Genomic DNA, 26,047 nt, shown 5'->3' with positions numbered 1-26,047 from the left:
GTTGGGAATTGGAAAACAAAGCTACCTGGGGGCGGGCACTGCAGTTGAGCGCAAAGGCTCATGGGACTGTTAATGTTCCAGGTTTACTCATTGTTTTAGTGACGTTGTTTTCATGTTTTGATTTTCCTGGTTATACTACCTATGTGTTTTCAGTGTATGTGTGGCATATACTTGTTTATTTTGTACTTTTTTCTCAATCATTCAATGAGAATACAGTATACAGTATACATCTCATTTAGTCATGCACTAGTAATGGTTATGTGGAGTATGTTAACACCCCGGTCCAAATTTTTTTATCGACTTAAACAGGCCAGGGGGTGTGCATGTCTACTGTTTTCTTTCCCCAAAGATCATAAGTCATTTAGCCAATTGAACTGCAGAGAAGAGGTGTGGAATTGAAGTCAGGCCAGGTGGAGGTACACCCAACCGAATGAATGAATGAATGAACGAATGAACGAATGAATGAACGAATGAATCAATGAATGAATGAAAACTTTATTTAACATATTGCAGAATGGGTACAATACAGTATGGCTCAATACACAAAATTGTTAAAGGGTTGCAGACCAGAGAAAGACTTTCGTCTTGTTTACATCAGGGTCCCCCATTTTCAATTCATAGTGACAATAGTAACAATGTTCATCAAAGTGTTGACTGCTGAGTGCTGACAACACATTCAAACTGCTCACAAAAACAGCCACATATGATAGGAGCTGTTGATGATTACATATCCTGCTGTGTGTGTCTGTCATGTGAAGTGTGTCTGTCATGTGAAGAGTCTGTCATGTGATGTGAAGTGTCTGTCATGTGAACTAGTGTCTGTCATGTGAAGAGTCTGTCATGTGAACTAGTGTCTGTCATGTGAACTAGTGTCTGTCATGTGAACTATGTGAACTAGTGTCTGTCATGTGAAGAGTCTGTCATGTGAACTAGTGTCTGTCATGTGAACTAGAGTCTGTCATGTGAACTAGTGTCTGTCATGTGAACTATCTGTCATGTGAAGAGTCTGTCATGTGAACTAGTGTCTGTCATGTGAAGAGTCTGTCATGTGAACTAGTGTCTGTCATGTGAACTAGTGTCTGTCATGTGAACTAGTGTCTGTCATGTGAACTAGTGTCTGTCATGTGAACTAGTGTCTGTCATGTGAACTAGAGTCTGTCATGTGAACTAGTGTCTGTCATGTGAACTGTGACCTGTCATGTGAACTAGTGTCTGTCATGTGAACTAGTGTCTGTCATGTGAACTAGTGTCAGCTCCAGTAACATGTCATGTGAAGAGTGTGTCATGTGAAGAGTCTGTCTGTCATGTGAACTATAGTGTCAGCTCCAGTAACATGTCATGTGAAGAGTCTGTCTGTCATGTGAACTATAGTGTCAGCTCCAGTAACATGTCATGTGAAGAGTCTGTCCGTCATGTGAACTATAGTGTCAGCTCCAGTAACATGTCATGTGAAGAGTCTGTCTGTCATGTGAACTATAGTGTCAGCTCCAGTAACATGTCATGTGAACTAGTGTCTGTCATGTGAAGAGTCTGTCTGTCATGTGAAGAGTCTGTCTGTCATGTGAACTACAGCTCCAGTAACATGTCATGTGAAGAAGAGTCTGTCTGTCATGTGAACTACAGCTCCAGTAACATGTCATGTGAAGAAGAGTCTGTCTGTCATGTGAACTACAGCTCCAGTAACATGTCATGTGAAGAAGAGTCTGTCTGTCATGTGAACTACAGCTCCAGTAACATGACTCAGAGCGTCACCGGCGGAAGGTCACGGAGCGATAGAACGGAACGGAAGCGGGAGTCTGCTAAAAGCCTGTCCGCCATTGTGGAATATGGTAAGAAGAGATATTTCCAGTAAGAGGCATTAGTCAGTTTTTTCCAGAGTGACTGATCGGGTCGGAGGAAGAAGAAACGTTGGGCTATCTTTTTTTTGTGGATACAAAGTCGCCGTTCGCCGAGGTTATACATTTGTTGCTAAAGGTATTCGACAAACGGGGAGAGGAAGGAAAACACCGCCGCTGTGTACAGAGTGGATACTAACCCGAGAGAGACGAACGAGGAAGGAAAGAAGAAGAACCCAAAGTACAGAGAGAGAGAGGAAGGAAGGAACCCCGTGGAACAGTCACCACGACAAAAAAAAACAATCAGTTTGTTGTGTTCCCGTGTAGGATGTCTGCGACCACTGTCGACCAGGTTGGTCTAGTTATATTATTCGATGACGAGTGGACGCGGCGTCGCTACAATGTATCGACTGTGTATCGAATCATGCAACTTTGTCAACACTTTGATCCGCCGCGCTGTTATTTTTGCAGCAGGCGTGATGACGCCGGATCCAAAAGTATCTTTGATATATGATCTATAAGTCTTTGATATGTGATATCTTTTATTTTTTACTGTAATGGCTGCACAAAACGACAACCAACTCCAGCTGTAGCCGGTTGCTTGCTTGCTTGCTGCTGCTGTGTTATAGTTTCTGGTCAATGCGGCACGTTTTACTGGATGTCAGGAGCGTTTGACATCCGGTCGATAATGCAAAACAACCTGTGAATGTTGTGTATATTTATATATATATATATAGGCTGACGGCTTGGCGTTATAGTTATTGCATTGGCTGTACAGTATCCATGATGTGTGTGGCCCTACAGTGCAGTTTATTGTTGTCTCGTCTTCTCTTGACGCAATCTGACAAACATGCTAACACATGATGCTAACCCCCCTCTTCTCCCCTCTCTCTCTGCTGCCAATGCTTCTTCCAGAGACCCAAAGGACAAGGAAATAAAGGTACCGTGTCTTCTATGTTTTAGTTTTTTTAGGCTATAGGCTGACTGTTGTTGGAACATTGCAACTGAATTGATAAGCATGGTGATGCTGACTGTCTGTGTGTCAGATATGTATTTTGATAAACGAGTTTAGTGTAAAAAAAAAAAACCTCTAACCTTACTGTCATGCACTTGTCCTAATATACTAACCCAACATTGTGATGAACATTGTTACTCAGCTGATAGAGTTGTACCCTTCCTGCTGTCTTGTTGTACAAAGCTTGTTGTAAGTCGCTTTGGATAAAAGCGTTCAGCTAAATGACTAAATGTAAATGTGTAGTTGTATAATTAGTGTATTGATTAACACCCTACAGTATATACATACAATAACATAACATACTACGTACAAATGTTACTGGTTACTTTGATGTCAGACTTGTAAACCGCCTCAAGTTGTCATTATTATTATACCGACATGTTCCTTATTAATATCTTGTCTCTGTCATCATTCATGCCTGGGGGAGCCCCTCTCTCAGTCAGTCTTATGATCATCATTGTGTGCCCACAGTCTAAATCAGTGGAAGTCTTGAGTAAATAATGTTTTGGAAGTCGTCGTCGTCGACATGTCAACACCTCGTGTCTCTTATCTATTAATTCACACACAGTGCAAAACGGATCCATGCATCAGAAGGATGGTGTCAACGATGATGACTTTGAGCCTTACCTAAGCGGCCAGACGAATCAGGTAATAAAACACGTGGGTCTTCTTATCTCTGTTCCTGTACTTTATTGCGTTATCCGCCTTTTATCCGCCTTATTTAACTTGGCCGCCATTTTTGGTCAACTTTGATTGCAATGTGGTGGGTATGTACTGTATGCAGAGGGCTCCATTCACTTCCTATGTAGGGCCGGGAGCAGGGCTGGAGCTAGGGGGGGTCGGGGGCCATGCCCCCCCCCCCCAGATACATTTGTATAAATCTATGCATTTTGAGAGCAACAATAATCAGTTAGGATGAAACAAATGTCAGTGACGACAACTAGATGAAAATCGGATTAGAATCCAACACTTGCACAAGATAAATGACAAATGTCATCCATTTCTTTATCATTATTTTTCATTTCAGTTTCTTATAGTATTAAGAATCACTCTCGCAGCAAGGCTTCTATCCTCACTACAGCCGACCAGTGGGAGGCATAGTCTAGCAACGTTCAAGACAGGGGAGGGAAGAATTGGATATATACGAAATTGGGATGGGAGAAAAATAGAAAAATGGGGAGAAAAAATGAAAAAAAAAAAAAAAAATCACTGTCGAACTTATTGAGCATAGGAGCACGGCAGTTGTTTCTTTCATATACACTTAAAAATTTTTTTTTTTTTACTTACTAATCCTAATCCTAAATTAGTGTTCTCAGTCGTTACTCAAATCCATCCAAACAATAAACTATAATCTAAACATTACACATGACATGACAGTGTAAAGTGTACATGACGCAGAATAAATAGTACATACAATATAGTAGAACCCAGGGAGAAGCTTTTGCGAGTGACACATGGACAGTACGGCAGGGAGTAGGGGTGCTGAGGGTGCTGCATCAAATTGGCTTTGATTAATCAATTAAGCTGTGCTTTTTGGACCCAGGGACACTTAAAGGAACACGCCAACATTTTGGGGAAATTAGCTTAACGTCTTCTCCAGAGAGACAAGAAGATGGATACCAGTTTCCTCTCTGTGCGTTCAGTAGAAAGCTACAGTATCTGGCTTCACGTTAGCCTAGCTTAGCACAATGAATGGAAGCGGACAGTGCCGGTTAGCCTTCGGGATAGGTGTTAGTTGGACAATGCCTAGGCTAACCGGCACCGTCCGCTTCCATTCATTGTGCTAAGCTAGGCTAACGTGCAGCCAGATAGCTTTCTACTGAACTCACAGAGAGGAAACTGGTATCTATCTTCTTGTCTCTCTCTGGAGAAGACGGTAAGCCGATTTCCCAAAATGTTGGCGTGTTCCTTTTTAACAAATGTACAATTATTTTTACTCTTGGGTGTGGGGTAGCCCAGCAGGGGAAATCAATAATCAATGTGCTACACCCACCAAAACTGTGTGTTCAATACAAGGGAAGAAAGAGGTGCTGGAAAATAAACAATTAACATACAAGTGTCATACACCATTGGACAACTGGGACCCCAAGGACTCATTTGAGATGTAGCCCAACCACTGTATGTCAATATTTAGTCTATTAATATGCAATAAACACTCTCCAGTATGTCTCTCCACAATCTCACCCGTATAGAGGCTTGAGATGTTATATCTCTGCCTAATGATGGAATAGAAAGCCTTATCCCGAGGGAAATTCGGCACTACAGCTCGCTCACAGTAAATATTTAGGTAGTCAAATTTAGTTTACTCAGTTTATTTGATCAGGGACAGTGCATATCAATCAACAGTTATACATTTATAAATTAATACAAATTTAAAAACTGTAAATATGCCAACATTAGCAGGGTTGCTAGTTTTCAGTTGTAGTCCCTGGGCTAGATGTTTAAGCCAGAAAAGAAACGGAAAAATAGAAGGACATTAACTCATTCAGCGCCAGAGGGCGCTGTGTACTGTGTGGTTGAAAGGTCAACGCTTTAAAGTATAGGAATACGTGGCGGTGTTTGCAGGGCTATAACTATATTATATATTATAGCTATCGATACAATACTATTCCCCATTTGACATAGAGTATCTATCGTTCAATATGTGAAAAAGATTTTTTTTCCATCCATACATTCCCGTTTTATACCGTGGTGAATATAAGTATGGTTTTAGGGTAATTCATGGGAGGCTGGTAATAGCCCCCAACGTGTATTATACTAAATCATTGGCGTTCCGTCCCTACACACGCTACAATTAAAAAATCAAATGCATATGATAGGCATTATGTTCAATCATGAATGCATGAAAGGGGGGGGGGGGGTAGGTTTTTTTATGATTTGATCGTCGCCAACGGAATACGTTATGGACTAGCGTTACACACATACGCTCGGATTGCAATGAAGGCATGCTTTGATCAACGCAAGATTGATATCATATAGCCCTTACCTTGACTAGGATGTGCCCCAAAAAGAATATTCCAATTATCTGATCGCGAGTCCCAGTATTGGTGTCGATCGTGTCGCCAACATAATCTGCCATACATCATCCATCTGGAGCATTTGACGCTCCTCAAGCCGATCGGGACAACCGCTGCCCTTGCCCGACATGGAAAAGTCCGCCCGGACCTATATAATCGACGCACAGCCCAAGACACAGAGTTTCAAAGGGTGCTTGATACCACCGCCTGCTAGGATGCGGCCGCTATTGCACTTTTGGGATCTCAGACTCATTCCCTATGATAACACCAGGCTCCCTGGATGGATAATGAATGGAAATATCGAATAAAAGAAATAACGATGAAAACCCGACTTTTCTCGGGTTTGGCGCTCAAGCGTCGGCGAGTTAACCCTGACATATCTCGGGTCTGGCCCCGAATGTGTTAAAGCTAATGTAAAAACAGTTTAAAACATATTCTGTACATTCACTCGCTAGGCATTCGTGCATCTATAAAAAACAGTGTACAGGGACAAATCAAAGCTATACATGTATAAGCACCGTATAGGCAGGCACACATATACATAATCATAAATCAGTCAATATTAGTCAATAAGACTAAAATAAGTCTTATATATAATAATATAAAAAAATAAGAATAAAGAAGCCATTGCCGCGCTCAATGGACCTATCTCAAACCCTGCCCTATTTTCTTGATCCTCCAATCACAACTGTCGCTTACCTCGGACAATTGTCCGAGGTAACGGTAAGCGACAGTTGTGATTGGAGGATCAAGAAAAGAGGGCAGGGTTTGAGATAGGTCAATTGTGTCTCACGAGTTGTCGCAGCAACTTTTGGGTTGATATAATTTGTTACACAGATTTGGTGCAAAATATAACAACTTTTGGCCACTCAAGAATTGAATAACATGGTCAAATATCACTCCAAAATGCCCCATTAAGACACCAAGACCTTGCAGAACACCTTGTAAAAAGTCATGCTGTAATTCGGTATCAGAAATGACATCTGGTGATTTTTGCAAGAATTGCATTACATTTTTTTTGTATATAACTAGGCATATAACTTCCGAATTGGCCAGGGCCCTCATTTATCAACAATTCTTCGAAAGTGTTCTATTTTTGTTCTTAACACTTCCTGCGCCAAAAACGTCGTATAACTGGTTTCAAGTTCATGCGAATTCTGCCAGATCACGGCGTACGACATTATTTTGATCATATTTCATATTTTCGCCATGGTATTCATATTTCCCTCACGGAGCCTTGTCTGATGCTGTGGGACTCGGCACAACTCTGCAACGCTTCAATACTGCCACCTGGTGGATGATCGGCGAGTTGCCAAACCGGAAGTGGCCGGTTGGATATCGGTGCGTCTCCTAAATCCGTCCGGCCACTCGCATCGTCGCGGGACTCAAGACACACACCGTGGATATGGATCGCTGCCATAACTCAATAATCGACATGATTTGAGCGTGTATTAGTATTATACAAACCGGAAATGGATCTACTCGATCCCCATCAAATAACTGGGATCTTTTTGCTCCAGTGTCATCGCCCAACGGTAAGAGGAGGCTGACGTTATTTTCAGCGTGAGTGTTTATTATTATCCATACAAACTGCTCTGATCTATATATCACCCATACTACATGAAGCATTTAACGACGATCACGGAATTATAAACGACCCCCCCCCCCCCCCCCCGTTCACCCGTGCATGATCAGTCATAACGTTTAGGACCATGTACAGTTGACATTTTTAATATAGCGTGGATCGGAACCAAACGGCATTTGATAATCTATATATGCATTTATGCCTATATCTCACGTTCTAGGAATTACTGCAGAAAACGATAAAAACATATTTATACTCTAGACGGTATTTTCGTATGAATGTGTGAATGAAAAAGTAAAACGTTCCTACATCCTGAACGATAGATAATCGATGTTGAATGGGCCATAGTAATGTCAATTTAGCAATACAATTAAAAAAAGTTATAGCCCTGCAAAGAAGGTGAACATCTCCATAGACTTACAGTGCTGGCAGAGAATGGTATAAGATGATCAAACTCCGTGGCAGTTAATGTGTTAAGCACAGAATTTAGAATGTGTGTACGCACAGACAAATCTGGATTCATCACACGTGCGTACACGGGTCGTACGCACACTCCGTGTTTAAGTTCTACGCTCCACGCTCGTGCACGCTTTTTAAGTATTTGCATATAGCACCGCCCGTAATTAACCTATACGGTAATGGAACACCCCCATGAAATGTGGAAAAGTGGACTAAGCCGAGCGAAGCGTGTTATGGGAGAAATACGTGACAGGCTGACAGACATGTACACGTACGTTGATGTCGGATATGATATCTATTAACTTAAAGACCATATTAACTAATAAAGACCGTGCTGGAATATGACTGCCTTTTTCCGTTTCGTTCGATTAATACCCAGGGATTAAAGTTCTCCTCAATTTTATTCCAAATCGCGACGGATTTTCCGTAAATTTTCTACCTGCTGCATATGATTTGTAGAGGCATACAATCTATTTTGATGTCGGTATTGGGTAGCCTATATAAACAATAGTCAAGTCAAAGAGTTTTATTTGTATATGTAATATGTTTATATGTAATAATACGAGAGCATATACAAGAACAATGAATCTCACTGCCATGTATGATGTAGCCTATACGCCATGTGTAGCCTGCCTATATGTGATCAATACAAACTTGAACTTGAATTCCATCATGTCTGTCTGCGGGAGCAATGTAAATAAGAACGTGCACTGAAAAGTTACAGTATGTAGTTGGTTGATTATTTGTATGTCAGTAAACCCTTGCAAAAAGTATCCGTTTTACTTAATGAATTGAAAACATGCAGCATTGCTTCCTCCCGGCATGCAGCAACGACATGTATCAGGCAAATGCGCATCACTGAGTGGAATCCCTTTCTATTCACATAACTGCATTTGTGATGGAGCTTTGACTGCTACAGTAACAGTCTATTGCTCGATCCATCTTTGACTATGGTAGCGTGTCGTGGTTCGAGGGCCTGACAGTCAGTGACCATAAAAAAGAAGCTTCAGGTTTCCCAAAATAAGCTGGTAAGGGTGGTAATGGGTCTTGGCCCTCACACCCACATAGGGAGGAGTCACTTTCAGGAGCTAAACTGGCTTCCTGTGGAGGCCAGAGTTACCCAGCTCAGACTGAACATGGTGCACAATATTATAAACCAAAGGTCCCCTAGATACCTCCAGAACTACTTCACCCCGGTCAACAAATCCCACAACCACAGAACTAGAGCAAGCATAGCAAACCTGAAGCCTGCTTCTTTCCGATCCAAACTGGGCCAGTGCTCCCTTACTTTCTCTGGAGCCCAGGATTGGAACAAGCTGCCTATCCCCATCAAGCAGAGCTCGAGCCTCCACAGCTTCAAGAGAAGCGTCAGGAAATGGCTCATGGACAGAATAGAGGAATAGCCCCCTATAGTTTGAATGGGTTTCCAATCAGTTTTTAGTTATTGTGGGGTATACAATTTTAGCGATAGGTTAGTCTTCTAATGTTTTAAATGTATGTGTTTTGTGGTATTGTTGTGTTTTTGTTGTGGCCTAACAGCCCTGGGACCATGACGGAAATAAGGGTTTTACTCTTTCTCATGTTATCCTTTGGATCCTTGTTGTGTGTTTTTAATCCATCAATAAAATCAATCAATCAATCAATATCATGATGGACCGTGCTGAGGGTGGAGAGGACTTGAATGAATTCCATCATCATATTTATATGTTGTGTCTGTCCACTATGTTTGTTACTTTGTTATTTCCCCCCCCAATCTATGTAAAGCGACCTTGGGTCTCTTGAAAGGCGCTATATAAAATGAAGCTATTATTATTATTATTATTATTATTATTATTATTATTATTATTATTATTATTATTATTATTATTATTATTATTATTATTATTATTATTATTATTATCACGTCTGTGCGGGAGCTCACAAAAAAAAAAAAAAAAACTGTCTTTTTTTAGTCTCCGTGAAGTTTCAACGGATGTCATCTATTCTAACCAACAAATTGAAGTAGAAAGCATTTCGTTGTGGCCAATCTTATTTGGAAACATAACACACAAAATAATAGTATTTAGCTTTTTATTTGAAACAATATTTAATCGCGTTTGGAGGTGGGTGTTCTGCGTCTGCCCCCCCCCCCCCCCCCCCCCCCCCCCCCCCCCCCCCCGTGCCAAACAAGCAGGCCAATCTCTTGTTTGCGCGTGAGCCCGTTATAATTACACTACTGTCGCTATTTTACAATTAACTATAATGAATTACGGGTCATACAGAAGTTGAACACGCCAGTGTTGAAACTAATGCACGGAAGCTTATTTCCGCATTGCAATATTCATATTCTACCACCGGGCGCCAGGTACGCACGGCCGGAGCTGTGCGTAAATATACACACAAAGTCAAGCACACGTTCAAATTGATAAGTCCCACACTTTGCTTAGAAACGATCGTACGCACGGGTTACGCACATATCTGTGTGTACGCAACGTTGATAAATGAGGGCCCAGGTCTTTTGTTTGTGATGTTAAAGGGTCATGAGGCTGTGATTATCCTAGAGGTCACAATAGCACATTTTATACAGTGAGGTCATGTTTATAAAAAAAAAAAATGGTGTCACTACATTGAAATGGCTACTATCTATGGGGACTATCATCAATTTATGCAATTCCAAGACTGTTTAGGGACTACAGTTTGCAGAAATATTCAAATACACCATTTAGAAAATAGGCAAAGATAACTCATTTGTACTGTATAAATTGGGCATGTCCATAAAGTGGAAATTTGAAATATTTATTTCATTCAGATATCTTTAGTTAGAGGTCAAGCGACCTCTTTGAAAAGGGCCCTGCCATTTCCCCCCCTCACCAAAATGTAGCCTAAGATTCGGGGCATTATTTATCCCCCTTGCCGACACGCCAGCATGACATGCCTGGTGCCTTTTGGATTACCAGGTTCAAAGTTAATGGTAATGGTTGCGAGATAATGGTATCGGAGAATTTAGTGAAACATTTATTTATATTTTGAAAATTTGTCAAATGAATCTTAAGTTTATGGTCTAAATCTGTAAAAGTAATGGATTGGAAGGTTAGGATTAGGAATTGGTATCCATGCATCCCTTGCTTACATTGTCTCCATCACTGAAGGATCAACTAACGGGTCACTTTAAACACAAAAGAAAAGGTCACTTTAAAGGGGGGAAAAACATAACTATATTCTGTATAGTATAGCTAGGATAGTTTAGTATAAACAGTATAACTGTAATATTGTATAGGATATTGTATAGTAGTGTACACATAGGACCCATTACCTTTTAATTCGTAAGCTTAGCATTGTATTTTATCTTAGTACTTTTTATCATGTCTATTTTATTATCTATTTTATTCTAGTATTATATTGTATTTTTTTCCACAATCGAAGGCGGGCGCGGCCACCTTCATTTCACTGTACGTCTCGTGTATGTAACGTATGTGACGAATAAACCGCTTGAATCTCGAACCTCTCTTCCCCCCTACAGAATAACAGCTACCCACAAATGTCCGACCCCTACATGCCCAGCTACTATGCTCCATCCATCGGGTTCCCGTACTCCCTGGGAGAGGCCGCCTGGTCCACAGCGGGGGACGCCCCGCCTATGCCCTACCTGGCCGCCTACGGACAGATGAGCAACGGCGAGCCCCACTACCTCCCCGACGGGGTGTTCGGCCAGCCGGGCGCCCTGGGCAACACCCCGCCTTTCCTGAGTCAGCACGGCTTCAACTTCTTCCCCGGCAACGCAGACTTTTCCACCTGGGGCACCGGCGTCTCCCAGGGGGGCCAGTCCACCCAGAGCTCCGTCTACAGCACCAACAGCTACGGCTACGCGCCCAGCTCCATGGGCCGGGCCATCGCCGACGGACAGGCGGGCTTCGGCAGCAGCGACACCCAGCTCAGCAACAAGGTCCCCGTGCTGAGCAACATTGAGCAGGGCATGACGGGGTTAAAACTGGGCACCGCGGACATGGTGGCAGCCGTCACCAAGACCGTGGGCTCCCCTCTGGGAGGAGCGGTGGGCATGGGCGGCGGCGGCATGGCGGCTAATAACATGACGCCGCCGGTTAGCTCGTCCGTGCCTAAGCCCGCCTCCTCCTGGGCGGCCATTGCCAGGAAGCCGGCCAAGCCCCAGCCCAAGGTCAAGCCCAAAGTCAATAATAATATGGGAATGGGGGGAGGCGTCGCCATCCCCCCGCCCCCCATCAAGCACAACATGAACATCGGGACTTGGGACGATAAGGGCTCCGTCAACAAGCCCCCTTTAGCTCAGGCCATGATGCCCCCACAGCCCATGGTGCAGCAGCAGCAGCAGCAGCCCCTCATGGCCCAGCCCCAGGCCCTGCTGCAGAGCCCCCTGCCCCCCCAGCAGCACCACCAGCACCAACATCAACATCAACAACAACAACAACATCAACACCAACAACAACATCAACACCAACAACAACAACATCAACAACACCAACAACATCAACACCAACACCAGCCCTACCACCACCTCCAATCTCTCCAGTCCCCTCAACACCCCCAGCACCCCCAGCACCCCCAACACCCCCAGCATCCCCAACACCCCCAGCACCCCCAGCCTCTGCCCCCTGGTCCTCCTCATCACCACCACCACCTTACCTCTCAGCCCGGCCACCCACCCCAGCAGCCCCTCCACCAGCCCCAGCAGCCCGGCCCCCCTCCCAACCGCTGGGTGGCGCCCAGGAACCGGGGCTCCGCCTTCAACCAGGCCGGCGGGATGGAGGGCTTCGGCATGAGCGCGGGGGGCCTCCCGCTGAGCGGCGCCTCCCCTTGCTCCGGCGAGGTGCACCCCGTGCTGGAGAAGCTGCGCGTGCTCAACAACTACAACCCCAAGGACTTCGACTGGAACCTGAAGAACGGCCGCGTGTTCATCATCAAGAGCTACTCGGAGGACGACATCCACCGCTCCATCAAGTACTCCATCTGGTGCAGCACGGAGCACGGCAACAAGCGGCTGGACGGCGCCTTTCGCGCGCTGGGCGCCAAGGGGCCCCTCTACCTGCTGTTCAGCGTCAACGGCAGCGGGCACTTCTGCGGCGTGGCGGAGATGCGCTCGCCGGTGGACTACGACGCCTACGCCGGCGTCTGGTCCCAGGACAAGTGGAAGGGCAAGTTCGAGGTGCGCTGGGCGTTCGTCAAGGACGTGCCCAACAACCAGCTGCGCCACATCCGGCTGGAGAACAATGACAACAAGCCGGTGACCAACTCTCGGGACACTCAGGAGGTGCCTCTGGAGAAGGCCAAGCAGGTGCTTAAGATTATTGCCACTTTCAAGCACACCACCTCGATCTTCGACGACTTTGCACATTACGAGAAGCGGCAGGAGGAGGAGGAGGCTCTACGGAGGGTGAGATGAACGCACGCATTTTTTACATTTACTCACATTTAGTCATTTAGCTGAACGCTTTTATCCAAAGCGACTTACAAGTTCTGTAAGACGAGTCATCAGGAAGGGCACAACTCTTATCAACCGAGTAACAATGTTCATCAAAGTGTTGCGTGCTACAGTGTAGGTTAGTATATTAGGACAAGTGCATGACAGTAAGGTTAGATAGGGTTAGATTATTTTCTTTTTTTCTTTTTAATTTCAGATAATGGTTGAAGAAGTGCGTCTTTAGTCGACGGCGAAAGATTGGACGGTTTTCGGCTGTCGGCCTAACTGGGGTGGGCAGTTCATTCCACCATTGTGGGGCAAGGACTGAGAAAAGGCGGCGCACGCACGCACACACACACACACATGCACACAGACACACACGTGCACACACGTGCACACACACAGAAACAACCTCAAAGAACAGTCGGCTGTGAATAGATATAGTGTGTTTATGAGACACTAATGACCTCCCTTTACTTAACCTTTCAGTCAAAGTGGTGGTTAACCTTCACAGAGTCACTGTTGGGACACTGTAGCCACTGGCCAACTCTATAACCGGCTGATCTTGTTCCACCTGCCCTGCCTTAACACGGAGCAAATGTCCCGGGCCGAACCAACAGTCCGGGGGTAATTGGTAACTTCCCGGCGGGCGCTGTCAGCAGATTAGCGCCGCCGCCGACCGCCGTTACTCATCGGAAAAGTCCGGGAAAAGCCATCATCGGCCATCTTGTGCCGCGGTACTGAGAAAGCGGGGATGATTTATACCCAACTGGAGTTTTTTTAGACACACTGGGGTTTCCTGAAATAGCCCGCATTCCTGGCATTCCTCCTCTCAGACAAAGGCAGAAGTAGAGGGGCTCTGATCTCTCTTTGAACACCCGGCCTCTCCGCTCGCTACGGGCTCCTCTTGCTTTATTAGCCTCTAACAACATAAGCCCTCGCCCCGCAGACCGGCTGCAGTCTGCCTCCTCCTCCTCCGCTGGTGGTGCAGCAGCTTCCCCTTTAGAGAGAGAGGCTCACACCCCGGTTCACTTTCGGTCGATTAAAATGCATGATTTCCTTCCTCTGTGCTAAGCAAAGAGAACCCTGAAAGGAAAACCTGGTTGTGCTTTTTTTTTGTATGCCATTAGGGCATTTTGCTGTGCTGCTATTATTATTAACAGTGGTGCAATGGAATATAGTAAGGCCCAGCGAGTACAAAATACACGGGTTTGCTATTCAGAGAGCTACTCTTTTTCTGGGATATAAGATGCCAGTTAAGTAGGGAAGAAACCTGTTGTTATTGTAGCTTAATACTCGGCATTCACGGGTGCGCCACTACTATGCTAACATAATTGTGTTTTGAAAAAAAAAAAACACAACCTGCCTCGACTCTCTCTCTCTCGCTCGCTCGCCGCCCGCTCCGTCTCCACAGTGGAGCTCCATTGATGCTGCTCCTGTATTGACTCTCTCCTCCTGACCTTGTTAATATGCGCCGGGTTACCTTCTCATAAATATTTCAAGTGGGATGTTGCTGCTGCTGCCGCTGCTGCTACATGACGGCAGCGGCTCCGCTCCGCGAGGCCACGTCGTCCTCCTCCTCCGCCTGACAAGGTTAATTGTCCTTCGGTGTTGTTGTTGTTGTTGTTGTTGTGTGGGGCCCCGTTCTTCTCTTTCTTTCTGAGGGGGCGTCAAACCCGGCCCTGACACCCTGTGCACCGTGTGCACCTTCATAATAATGTCCATGAATGAAAGCTCAGCTAAATCCCACTTTGAATGCTGTTTTTGCAGTTGTTGTTTTTTATTTCTTTCTTTATTATTATTACCGGTATTAGCATTGGGCAGTTGGATAACAGACTCGGGTGGGTGACTGACTGGAAGATGGAGGATGTGTGTGTGTGTGTGGTAAATGTGAATGCCAATGAGCTCCGAAGAAAAGGCCCGGGTCCCTGAAACACCTTTTGTGGAGCCCTAGTTGAGAGGGTCGAGGGTGGACGACGTGGGTGAAGAAAAGAGGTAGCGGGTCTCCCAGAGAGCCGAGTGAAATACCTCTCTTATGGACTCTCACACACTGTCGGGGGCTTTGTCCCTGAGCCCCGGCCCCCGGTCTGAGCAGGCCTGCTGGGGATAGAGTTACACCAGGGGCCAGGGTCTCACTGGGGCCTTCCCTCCCATGGGCCTCTCACTGTCACAGACACCAGCCCGGCTTCCTCAAAGAGAACTCTGTTCCAGCAGAGTTCCAAATGGAACAAAGAGTCAAACTCAACCCTACATGTGTTGACATAATAATAAACCCATGAAGATTCCGATTTTCTTCTTCAGGTTGTTTTGAATTTCACTATCTCTCGTCCTTCAAAATGGGGACACGGAGCTTACGTCGTCGTATAGGAGCTCTGCTGCCACGCTGTTTTTTTAATGATTATGAATGTGAGTCGACAACATTTTGATTGGTTGCGGATGTTTTGTCCAGCGGGCCTGCTGGGGTTTATCTGAGTCTGGAGAGACGTATTACCAGCTGACGGTTTGTGGCCGCAGTGACTCATGTTCCTCGTGTAAACATAGCTGGACATCGCTGCCGGTGCATTGCTTACATGTCTTCTCAAACCCCCCCCCCCCCCCCACTTCAGTTCTACTTCCACACCTCAATATAGCTTCCCATGGCCAGTAGCAATGGCATTCTGACGTCATCTTTCGAATATTTAGTTCTCAAAATTCTAATCTTATTTGAGATCGTACACATGAAAGGGATAGTGAATCCTTCACATTCTCTTCCTGAAAGATTCATATGGTCTTTAAAAAAAAGATTTCAAAATGTATGCTGTTTTTTTTTTACTTTGGTGATTTTGGTGATTTAAACATCATTCTGATGTGATGGTGCACTAGATTAGATTAGATTAAAATGTATTGTCAATCATTATACGGCACAAGTACAGTACAACAAAAAGGCATCTAACCAGAGTGCAAATTTAACAGTAAAGTGTAGTAGTAGTAGTAATATACAATGTACACACAGGTGATTAAACTGGATGTAAAATATATAAATTAGTACTGTACTGACTGTAATAGTGCTATGTACAGGGTTGTAGTATTATTATGTACAGGTATATAAAGACACTATGGTAGTAGTCATACTGGCCAGCAGCATAACTAGTAAGGGATATGTACAGATATAGATATGGTATCTACATATAGCCTATATAAAAAGGATTATATGCAGGAATTATGTACACAGTCAGATATATATATATATATATATCATTATTGTACGCTATCATACAGCGTTATATGCAGGTGTATAAGTATAGAAGGATTATATGCAGGTATATTCAGTATATGGATATGATATGGATGCAGTCAATATGAATATATAAATGTATATGGATACGGTCAATATGAATATATAAATGTGTATATATATAAGGTGCAGCACTATTCTACTTGCTATCAGTTATATGGGGAGACTAGTATGAGGTAGGTAGTTATGATTATATGATGATTACTATGATTGCAGTGTAAGGCATCGCCATAGAAAAACCTTGCAGGAACCTTTTGCTGTTGTGTCAGTTAATTAACATTAGTTCAGTAAGCCATAGTGGTGCTAATTATTCCACTGCTATTTGCGATTAGCTGCACCACGCTTGAAGGGGAATTTTAATGGAAAACAATGCTGCTTTATTTTGCACATAATCTCACACATATCCCAAAACGAAACTGTTTTGCACACATTAATTGAGTCCAACTGTTATTCAGAGTTAATGAGTTTGAATATGTCCGCAGTGGCCCGTGTAGTAGGGGCCACAGCGACCCGTGTAGTAGGGGCCACAGCGACCCGTGTAGTAGGGGCCACAGCGACCCGTGTAGTAGGGGCCACAGCGACCCGTGTACAGGGAGCGAAATTAACTTTTTGACTCACCGGCCAGTGGCGGGTAGATGGGAAGAATCTACCCGCCAAGCATATTTCTTACCTGCCAAATTTCTTTTGATTAAAAATATATATATATATATTTTATATAATTTTTTTTTTAAATAAAATATATATTATATAATCATACTTGTAGTTGTATTATCTGCGAGACATCGCCACCACGCAATAAGTCAAAATGCTCGCTATCTGCAAACAGCTCCACTGTCTGTGTGTATACTTGAGTAGCCTCCAGCTCCAGCAAGGATTCTCCGGCCCTGCAGCTAGACCCTATATTCAGCTAGACCCTACATTCAGCATGCAAGGATTCTCCGGCGATGCAGCTGGACCCTATTGGTATAACGTTACGGTTCTTTTGTCAAATCACATTCAACATGCCCTCAGCTAGAATACGCATTCAATCAATGTTATAAGACATTGATATCAGGAGATATCTGTAGCTACTGCTAGCCCGGTAGATAACGTTAAGACAATTTAGTTTACTGGGACAGATAGATCTAACGTGAGCTAGCTAACGAGGGAACGGAGGTATTATGCACTCGAGTCGACTATTGCTGGAGCATTTGTTGATATCAGTAGCTAGCCAGCTAGATACCGTTAGACAATGCCTCGTCATGTATTAAACTAAAAGTGAATAGTTGACTGGGTCATTGTTTAAACAGTAACGGTAGCTCATGGAGGTCCACTCTTCTAGACTAGAGCAGACTGCCTCTGTGTTTGTTGACACGAGCACTGCGAGCAGAAGCCCTTAGCCAATAGTATCCCGCTGCAGGGCTGGGCGGATATGACTCGTTGCCACGTTTTTTTTCAAAGTAAGAGTATCATACGAACCTAATGTTGCTAACTGCCGGAGCCATCGATATTATGACTGGAGATGCGCTTGGGGCGGAAATGAGACCCGCACAGATTTTCAAAATAAGAGTATCGTTATGAACTTGATTGATTACACGCCACACGGCGGGCAGCCCTCTAAGTGTCAAGCGCCAAAGGTAAAAACTGAGCGCCCCTGGCGGGCGGCGGGCTTTAGTTTCGGTCCCTGCCCGTGTAGTAGGGCCACAGCGACCCGTGTAGTAGGGGCCGCAGCGACCCGTGTAGTAGGGGCCACAGCGACCCGTGTAGTAGGGCCACAGCGATTCGTCGATGTCATCGACCATGAAATTTCATCGATTCGCATATTCATGATCGACTCAACATTATTGTTACTTGTTTCTTTGTGCCTTTTGCGGTGGAAATGGCAGACTTTCAAAGTCATAAAATGCACAGCGTGTAATCTTAACTAGTGCGCAGTTAATCATGTTCAACGTTAGCTGAGCCCATCTCTCTCTCCCTCTCTCTCTCTCTCTCTCTCTCTCTCTCTCTCTCTCTCTGTACACTATTAAAACTGGATAGTCTGCTATAAGCTATAGCTTATACTCTCTCTTTAAGAGCCATTTATAATTGTTGGCCAGTAAAAACAAAAAAATCTCTCGCTGGTAGTTTTCTTTTTTATTTCTTTTTTAATCGAAAGCAAAACATTTGATTTTGTTCCCAGTTTTTTAGCATTTAGCTACAGGCATGGATACATTGTATGTAATGATAAACAATGTGATGGTAACGGGTGTTATATTATTTAAAGATAATAAAGTAGCTATAATGAGTCGATGGATAAAAAGTAGTAATGGCATGTAGGTTAAAATCAAATCAAATCAAATTTATTTGTAAGGCCCGACAACACGCATTAATGTCCCCATGGGCAGGACACGTCTTATTTAAACAAGTCAAGAAAAAACATCACAATAAGTCAAGAACAAAACAAGAACACTATAAAGTCAATTTTTTTTAAATAAATGCAACACTCCCAGACATACCCCACGCGAAGGTAAGGAAAAACTCACTAAAACCTAGCAATGGGAGAAAATGCACCACAGGCAATGTGGAGGAGAGAAACCTTAGAAGGTGTGAATAGAATAGATATATGTAGTAGTAAGCATATTATGTGAATAGAATAGAAGTACTTAACCCAGCAATGAGGTTACTCACCCTACTCATGTACAGTAGGCATCCACACTACACAGCATTTATAGACATAAATAAACGTCATGGCTCATCTCCTACTCTGGGTATTCAGTAGGTGGTGTCAAAGAGACAACTACCCATGTGACCTGAGGATACTAGTAAAACATTTTGAAATATTCAATTGCAAATAGAATCAATTGTTGTTTTGGTAAATTAATCGTTTAGATTAATCGACTAATCGATAAAATAATCAACAGATTAATTGATAACAAAATAATCATTAGTTGCTTGTAGGGGTGTAACGATGCGACCTCACAACGATTCGATTCGATTACGATTATTCAGGAAACGATTCAATGCAACATGAAATCTCTTCATTTGACCACGATTCGATTAATTTTCTATCAGTTAATTCCCCCAAAAATGTTGAATACACAAATGTGGCTGGGGGAACTGATTCAGTCAGCATGAATGGACTATAGGTCAATAAAAACAATACAAAAAAATATATATATATATAATTGATTCTAACATTCAAATCGATGCATCGATTCTAACACATTTTGATTAATCAATGCATCGTTCCACCCCTAGTTGCTTGCAGCTCTACTCAACCTCTACTGTCTTTAACTATGAGTGAACACAACACTATAACTTACCATCTTTAGATAATAAAATACTCAACCTCTACTGTCTTTAACTATGAGTAAACACAACACTATAGCTTACCATCTTTAGATAATAAAGTACTCAACCTCTACTGTCTTTAACTATGAGTGAACACAACACTCTAACTTACCATCTTTAGATAATAAAGTACTCAACCTCTACTGTATTTAACTATGAGTGAACACAACACTCTAACTTACCATCTTTAGATAATAAAGTACTCAACCTCTACCGTCTTTAACTATGAATGAACACAACACTTTTAACTTACCATCTTTAGATAATAAAGTACTCAACCTCTACTGTCTGTAACTATGAGTGAACACAACACTCTAACTTACCATCTTTAGATAATAAAGTACTCAACCTCTACTGTCTTTAACTATGAATGAACCCTCTACAGATACTTTAGATCAGTGTTTCTCAACTGGTGGGTCGCAAATCTTTTCTTTTTTTTTTACTTTTTTTTTGCACTACCTATCTTTGTGAAAGTGGCTTTTCAGCTCTAGTCCAGCTGAAGACAAAGCAGAGGAACAGATTGGACATTGAGTTGCTTTGTCTACCATCACCCCAGATTTTGAGACTCTTGTCAGGAGCAAACAACATCCCCAGTTATCCCATTAGTTCCCTGGGATGTTAAGCTAAGAAGGATATATTATTATTATTATTATTTTATTTCATTGGGTTTTTAGCCCTAGTTGCACTTTTGTTGCAACCCCAGTTATCCCATTACTTCCCCCAAACTTAGGTCTGTTATGTTAAGCTAAGAAATCTGCTAAGAAGCATATATTATTTATTATTATTTTATTTCATTGGGTTTTTAGCCCTAGTTGCACTTTTTTTTGCAATTTGTGTATTTCATGTTTTTAACAGTGCATGAAAGATTGTGTATTACTGCAAAAAAAAAGAAGAAAAAAAAAAGTGAAATACATCATTCATAGTGGTTCAAAAATTTGGGTCGCGACTTAATGACTAAGGGAAATGTTGGGTTTTTTCATCTACTTAATTTTTTTCATCATTTCATGGAGCTGTGATTAACACTTTGGTTGCCTAAGGTTAAATTAATGATATACCATAGATTGCCAGCGCTATTTGTCTATGGAGAAAGTCCCCTTCTTTGCAGGGCTATAACTTTTTTAATTCTATTGCTACATTGCCATTATTAGGGCCCATTCAAAGTCCTATATGTATTGTTCATTGTGTAGCAACGTTAAACTTTTTCATTCACATATTCATAGTAAAGTATGGTCTAATGTATAAGTATGTTTTCATCTCTTTCTGCAGCTTTCTCCAGAACGTGATATATAGCCCCAAATGCATTATATTGATGATGAAATACAGTTTGATGGCAATCAGCGCGATATAAAAAATTCCAACTAGACGTACTTCTAGAAGTTACTACACGTCATCTGATGTTGACCGGATGGGCGAGGGGGCGTTTATAATTCCGTGGGCAGCGTTATACCAATCATCTAATGTGGGTCAAATGTTGATAATATCAGTTATTATCGAAGACGGTAACGTTACACGCTGAAACTCACCCCAGTCTCCGCGCGCCGTTGGGCGATCATCGTCGAGTAGAAATTTTATCATTATGGGATATATTATTACCCGGTCCATCTCCAGCTTGTATAATGGTATATACGTCCAAATCATGTTGTTTATCGAGTTATTGGCAATCGATCGCTATGTAGTGTGACGAGCTAGAGTGCCGGAACCTATACCGAGTGCCCGGAAGTAATATGGCCGACCAGCAAAACCTCTACTGCGCTTCCTGTTAAGCGGTTGCGCCGATCGGCCACCAGATGGCGCTCCTGAACCGCCAGAGAGCTCAGTGGGTCCTGCTGGTGGATCTCAGGCCAGCGGAGGGACATTATGAATCCGATCGCAGATTTTTGAAATATTGATATAAGGACGCTGTACAGCGTCCCCCGGCAACTTTAGCATGGCCAGGAAAGACGTCTAAAGACGGGTCCCGGCACTCAAAGTGTTAACACAACACAAGGATTCAATATCCCAGAGTACATCACCGGTGGCCATATTTAAATGAATTTACGCTCAATAATTATCAAACTAAATGAATGTGTGTAAAACTGATTTCTGGATGCGTGTGAGATTATGTGCAAAATAAACCAGCATTGTTTTTTTTGGTGTGAAGTGCCCCTTTAACAGACATCAAATAATAATACAGTAGGGGGTTGGGAATCACCAAAGGCCCCGTGATGCAATATTATCACGATACTAAAGTCACGATATTGTGATATATTGATACAATATTAAGTATTTCTTTTTATTTACTCTGTTTATTTGATCAGGGACAGTGCATATAATAATAATAATACATCTATTTTATATAGCGCTTTTCCAGGTGCTCAAAGACGCTTCACATGGGCAGGAGAGACAAACTATGGCAAGACAAAAAAACAGAACAGAACAAAACAGAACAAAAATAATACATGACAAAATAAAATAAAACCGACAGAATTAGAGGTCAAAAGCAAGATTGAAAAGGTGAGTTTTGAGGGCTGATTTAAAAGATGTCAGGGTGTTTGCATCACGGATATGGCTGGGGAGGGCATTCCAGAGGGAGGGGGCAGCAGCAGCAAAGGCCCTGTCGCCCCAGGTCCGGAGCTTGGTCGTGGGAGGTGTTAGGAGGTTGGCATCTGCAGACCTAAGGCGACGGGTGGGCGTGTGACGGTGGAGGAGGTCGGACAGGTAGGGAGGGGCAAGGTTGTTGAGGGCTTTAAATGTGATGAGTAGTATTTTAAAATGTATCCTGTATTTGATTGGAAGCCAGTGGAGGTCGTGGAGGACAGGGGTGATGTGATCAGAGCGACGGGTGGAGGTGAGCATGCGGACAGCAGAGTTTTGGACATATTGGAGTTTATTGAGAATAGTGTTTGGTGAGCCGTAGAGGATGCTGTTGCAGTAATCTAGTCTTGATGATATGAATGCATGAACCAGTGTTTCAGCAGCGGAGAGTGATAGGGAGGGGCGAAGACGAGCAATGTTCCGGAGGTGATAGAAGGCAGATTCAATCAACAGTTATACATTTATAAATGAATACAAATTTAAAACTGTAAAAAATATGCCAACGTTGGCAGGATTGCTAGTTTTCAGCTGTAGTCCCATGGCTATGTTAAAGCCAGAAAAGAAACGGAGACATTAAAACTAATATAAAAACTATTTAAAACATATTCTGTACATTCACTCACTAGACATTCATGCATCTATCAGATCAAGCAACATACAAGGACATTACATGGTCAGGCGACACACAGTCTACAGTCGGACAAGCACTGCAGACAGTCATGCAGGCAACACAGGTTGTGTACAGGGACAAATCAAAGCCCATACATGAACAAGCACCGCATAGTATTGCGATATATTGCAATTTATTACCTTTTTTCAACTGAAAATGATGTCCCTAACGGAAAACTTTTACCATTTGCAATACAACCTTTAGACATCATCTGTTTTTAGCTAATAAGATAATGTTTTCAGTCTGTTCACCTCATTCCAATCATTCTTATTGCAGTAAAATGGGATTGTCAAGCAAAAAAAAAAAAAAAACATTTTTATTCTGTTTTTAAATATGGATACTTGGCATCACTGTATCTATCTATATAATATTGACATGCAAAATACTGTGATATATTGCTTACTAATATACCGTAATTCCTCTAATAGTAACCCCGGCTTGTATTTGTTTCAACTGTAGCGGGTACCAGGCTTGTATTAGGAGGAGGCCTGTATAAGAGGGAGGCCTATATTTCAAATTTTCAAACGGATCATAATGAATAAATCAACATTTTGTGTCAGTTTGAACCCAGTAAAATGTACTGGGTTCATTTATTGAAACCAAGTACTGTATGAAATAGTAAACAGTGCAATTACAGGTGGTCACTGGTCATTTCAACGTTTTCAAAGTGAAATCAAGTAACTAGCTCAGTATGCAGCTCAGTATATTAGTAACCCGGCTTGTATTAGGAGGCCGGCTTATAATTGCTTAGCTCAAGAGACCCGGCTTGTATTTGAGACCCGGTTACTATTAGAGGAATTACGGTAGATGCCAAAGCACATCTATGGCATCAATATTCACCGTTAGGCTTCTGTTTTTAAAGGTGCACTCTGTAGTTTTGAGAGAGAAAGGTGTTCACATGCAATTAGTTTAAAAAACATATTGTACATGTAATTCTTATTTTACATCTTGTGTCCTCATGAATCAAAACACAATACATTTGAGCCACTGTGAACCAAACATGAGCCTAGAAGCCTACCTTTTTGAATAGTATTATGTTTGTTAACAAAATTGCCCTGTCACTGTGAATAACAACAGTAATACAATAACCTTTTCAAGTAGCTTTCTAGCTTCAGACAGTGTTCCAGGGAACCAGTTTTCTTCTGTGGACAGTTTATTCAGTTATGAAAATATAATGTATCTTTAAAAAAAATTATATATAATTATATAAACTTTTCTGCCTTTCAAATCTCTCTCCCGAAACGTACATAGTGCACCTTTTAATAAGCACTAGATTTAAAGAAGGTCCTTCTGCATGACTGCACCCATCAGCTGAATCTTAACAACCAATCATATTGTTGTGGCCGGCCAAGTGGTGTTCCAGTGGCTCGGGAGGTAGAGCAGTCGTCTGGTTATCCGGAGGTTCCCGGTTTGATTCCCGCTCCTCCCCGGCAGCGTGTCGGAAGTGTCCTTGAGCAAGACACTTAACCCCTAATTGCTCCCGACGAGCAGGTTGGCACCTTGCATGGTCGCCTCCGCCATTGGTGTGTGAATGTGTGAGTGAATGGGTAAAATGTGAAGAACAAATTGTTATAAAAGCACTATATAAATGCAGCCATTTACCATTTGCCATTTACCAATAAAAGATTCCTTAGAATTCATATCGGATAAAAAAAAATCCCTAGAATTCAGATCAGAATTCAAAATTCCCTAGAATTCACATGAGAATTCTAAATGATAGACGCTTGGATTATACAACGGTGGGAAACAAACGGGAATTATTTGAGATTCACCGAAAAACAATGCTGATTTATTTTGCACATAATCTCACACGCATCCAAAAACCTAACCATTTTAATTTCATTTTGACAAGTTATTGAGAGTAAATGGTGTTGTTTTAAGGTAATGTAAAGAAAGTCTCGTTAGATCCAGATAGCTACCAACAAATCAAATGCTCTGAGGGAAAAAAAACGGTCTGACTGTTCCATGCCCTCAGCCACTCCAAAACCTCAGTCTGAGCGGGGCCTGAATCTTAAAGGAACACGGCAACATTTTGGGAAATTAGCTCACCGTCTTCTCCCGAGAGAGACAAGAAGATAAGATACCAGTTTCCTCTCTGTGCGTTCAGTAGAAAGATATCTGGCTGCACGTTAGCCTAGCTTAGCACAATGAATGGAAGCGGTCAGTGCCGGTTAGCCTTCGGCTGAGAGGTGTTAGTTGGACAATGCCTAGGGCGGCTAACCGGCCATGTTCGCTTCCATTCATTGTGCTAAGCTAACCATCCCCTTCCTCTCCTTTCCCACCCGGGCAGACCCGACCACACCCCCTTTCTCTGTACATGGGATACGTATCTAAAAGTCTACGTATCCCGTGTCTCATGGAGCCTGTTACGAGACCCCCCCCCCCCTGGCCAGGGGCTTCTCGAGCCAATCCTCCCATGGGTTATAATAAACTTATGACAACATAATTATCCAAGCAAGGTTCTTTATTCCACAGTACTGATGACTATTAGCACAAATATTCCCATTTGGATTTAGCTGTAAGCTATGAACCACACAAGGAGCAGCTTCTCTTCACTGTTGTCACATGAATTGAGGCCATGAGATAAGGTCGGAACATGGATGGGGGGGGGGGGGGGGCCTTAAGGGTGTCTGGAGTTAAGGGTGTCCGGAGTTAGCGGCTATTCATGTTTGTTTACTTCCTCTGTATCCAATGATACTAAACCACTGATTATGTCTCTCTCTCTCTCCCCCTCTCTCTCTCTCTCTCTTGCCAGGAGCGGAACAGAAATAAACAGTAGCCTTCAAGCAAGCTCTCTCCACAACACTAATGACGTAGGACCTTAAATAATTTGCCTAACCACAAGGAAGGAAGAAGGCTCTCACAATCTCTTTATTTTTATTTTTTTTTGCCGAAG

The 26,047-nt window shown here is 42.9% G+C and overlaps 1 protein-coding gene across 1 annotated transcript; it reads left to right on the top strand.

The window, feature by feature from the left end:
- Positions 1–1,794: 1,794 nt before the first annotated feature.
- On the top strand, positions 1,795–26,047 carry ythdf3 (YTH N6-methyladenosine RNA binding protein F3). The gene is made up of 5 exons (XM_084326251.1): positions 1,795–2,187; positions 2,751–2,775; positions 3,419–3,498; positions 11,411–13,297; positions 25,907–26,047. The coding sequence occupies exons 1-5, from the start codon at positions 2,164–2,166 to the stop codon at positions 25,928–25,930; spliced, it is 2,040 nt and encodes a 679-aa protein (XP_084182377.1). The 5' UTR covers positions 1,795–2,163; the 3' UTR covers positions 25,931–26,047.

Source organism: Notolepis coatsorum, assembly GCF_963971535.1.
Source record: "Notolepis coatsorum genome assembly, chromosome: 12".
In the NCBI taxonomy this organism is placed as follows: Eukaryota; Metazoa; Chordata; class Actinopteri; order Aulopiformes; family Paralepididae; genus Notolepis; species Notolepis coatsorum.
Note: the sequence above shows the minus strand (reverse complement) of the source record. Positions and strands in the feature narration are given on the sequence as shown.

Bases quoted from the DNA above. Each gene is read 5' to 3' on its own strand.
- ythdf3 (XM_084326251.1), top strand. From the start codon at position 2,164: ATGTCTGCGACCACTGTCGACCAG. The intron at 2,188-2,750 runs GTTGGTCTAGTT...TGCTTCTTCCAG, and splicing joins CTGCGACCACTGTCGACCAG to AGACCCAAAGGACAAGGAAA. The intron at 3,499-11,410 runs GTAATAAAACAC...TCCCCCCTACAG, and splicing joins TAAGCGGCCAGACGAATCAG to AATAACAGCTACCCACAAAT.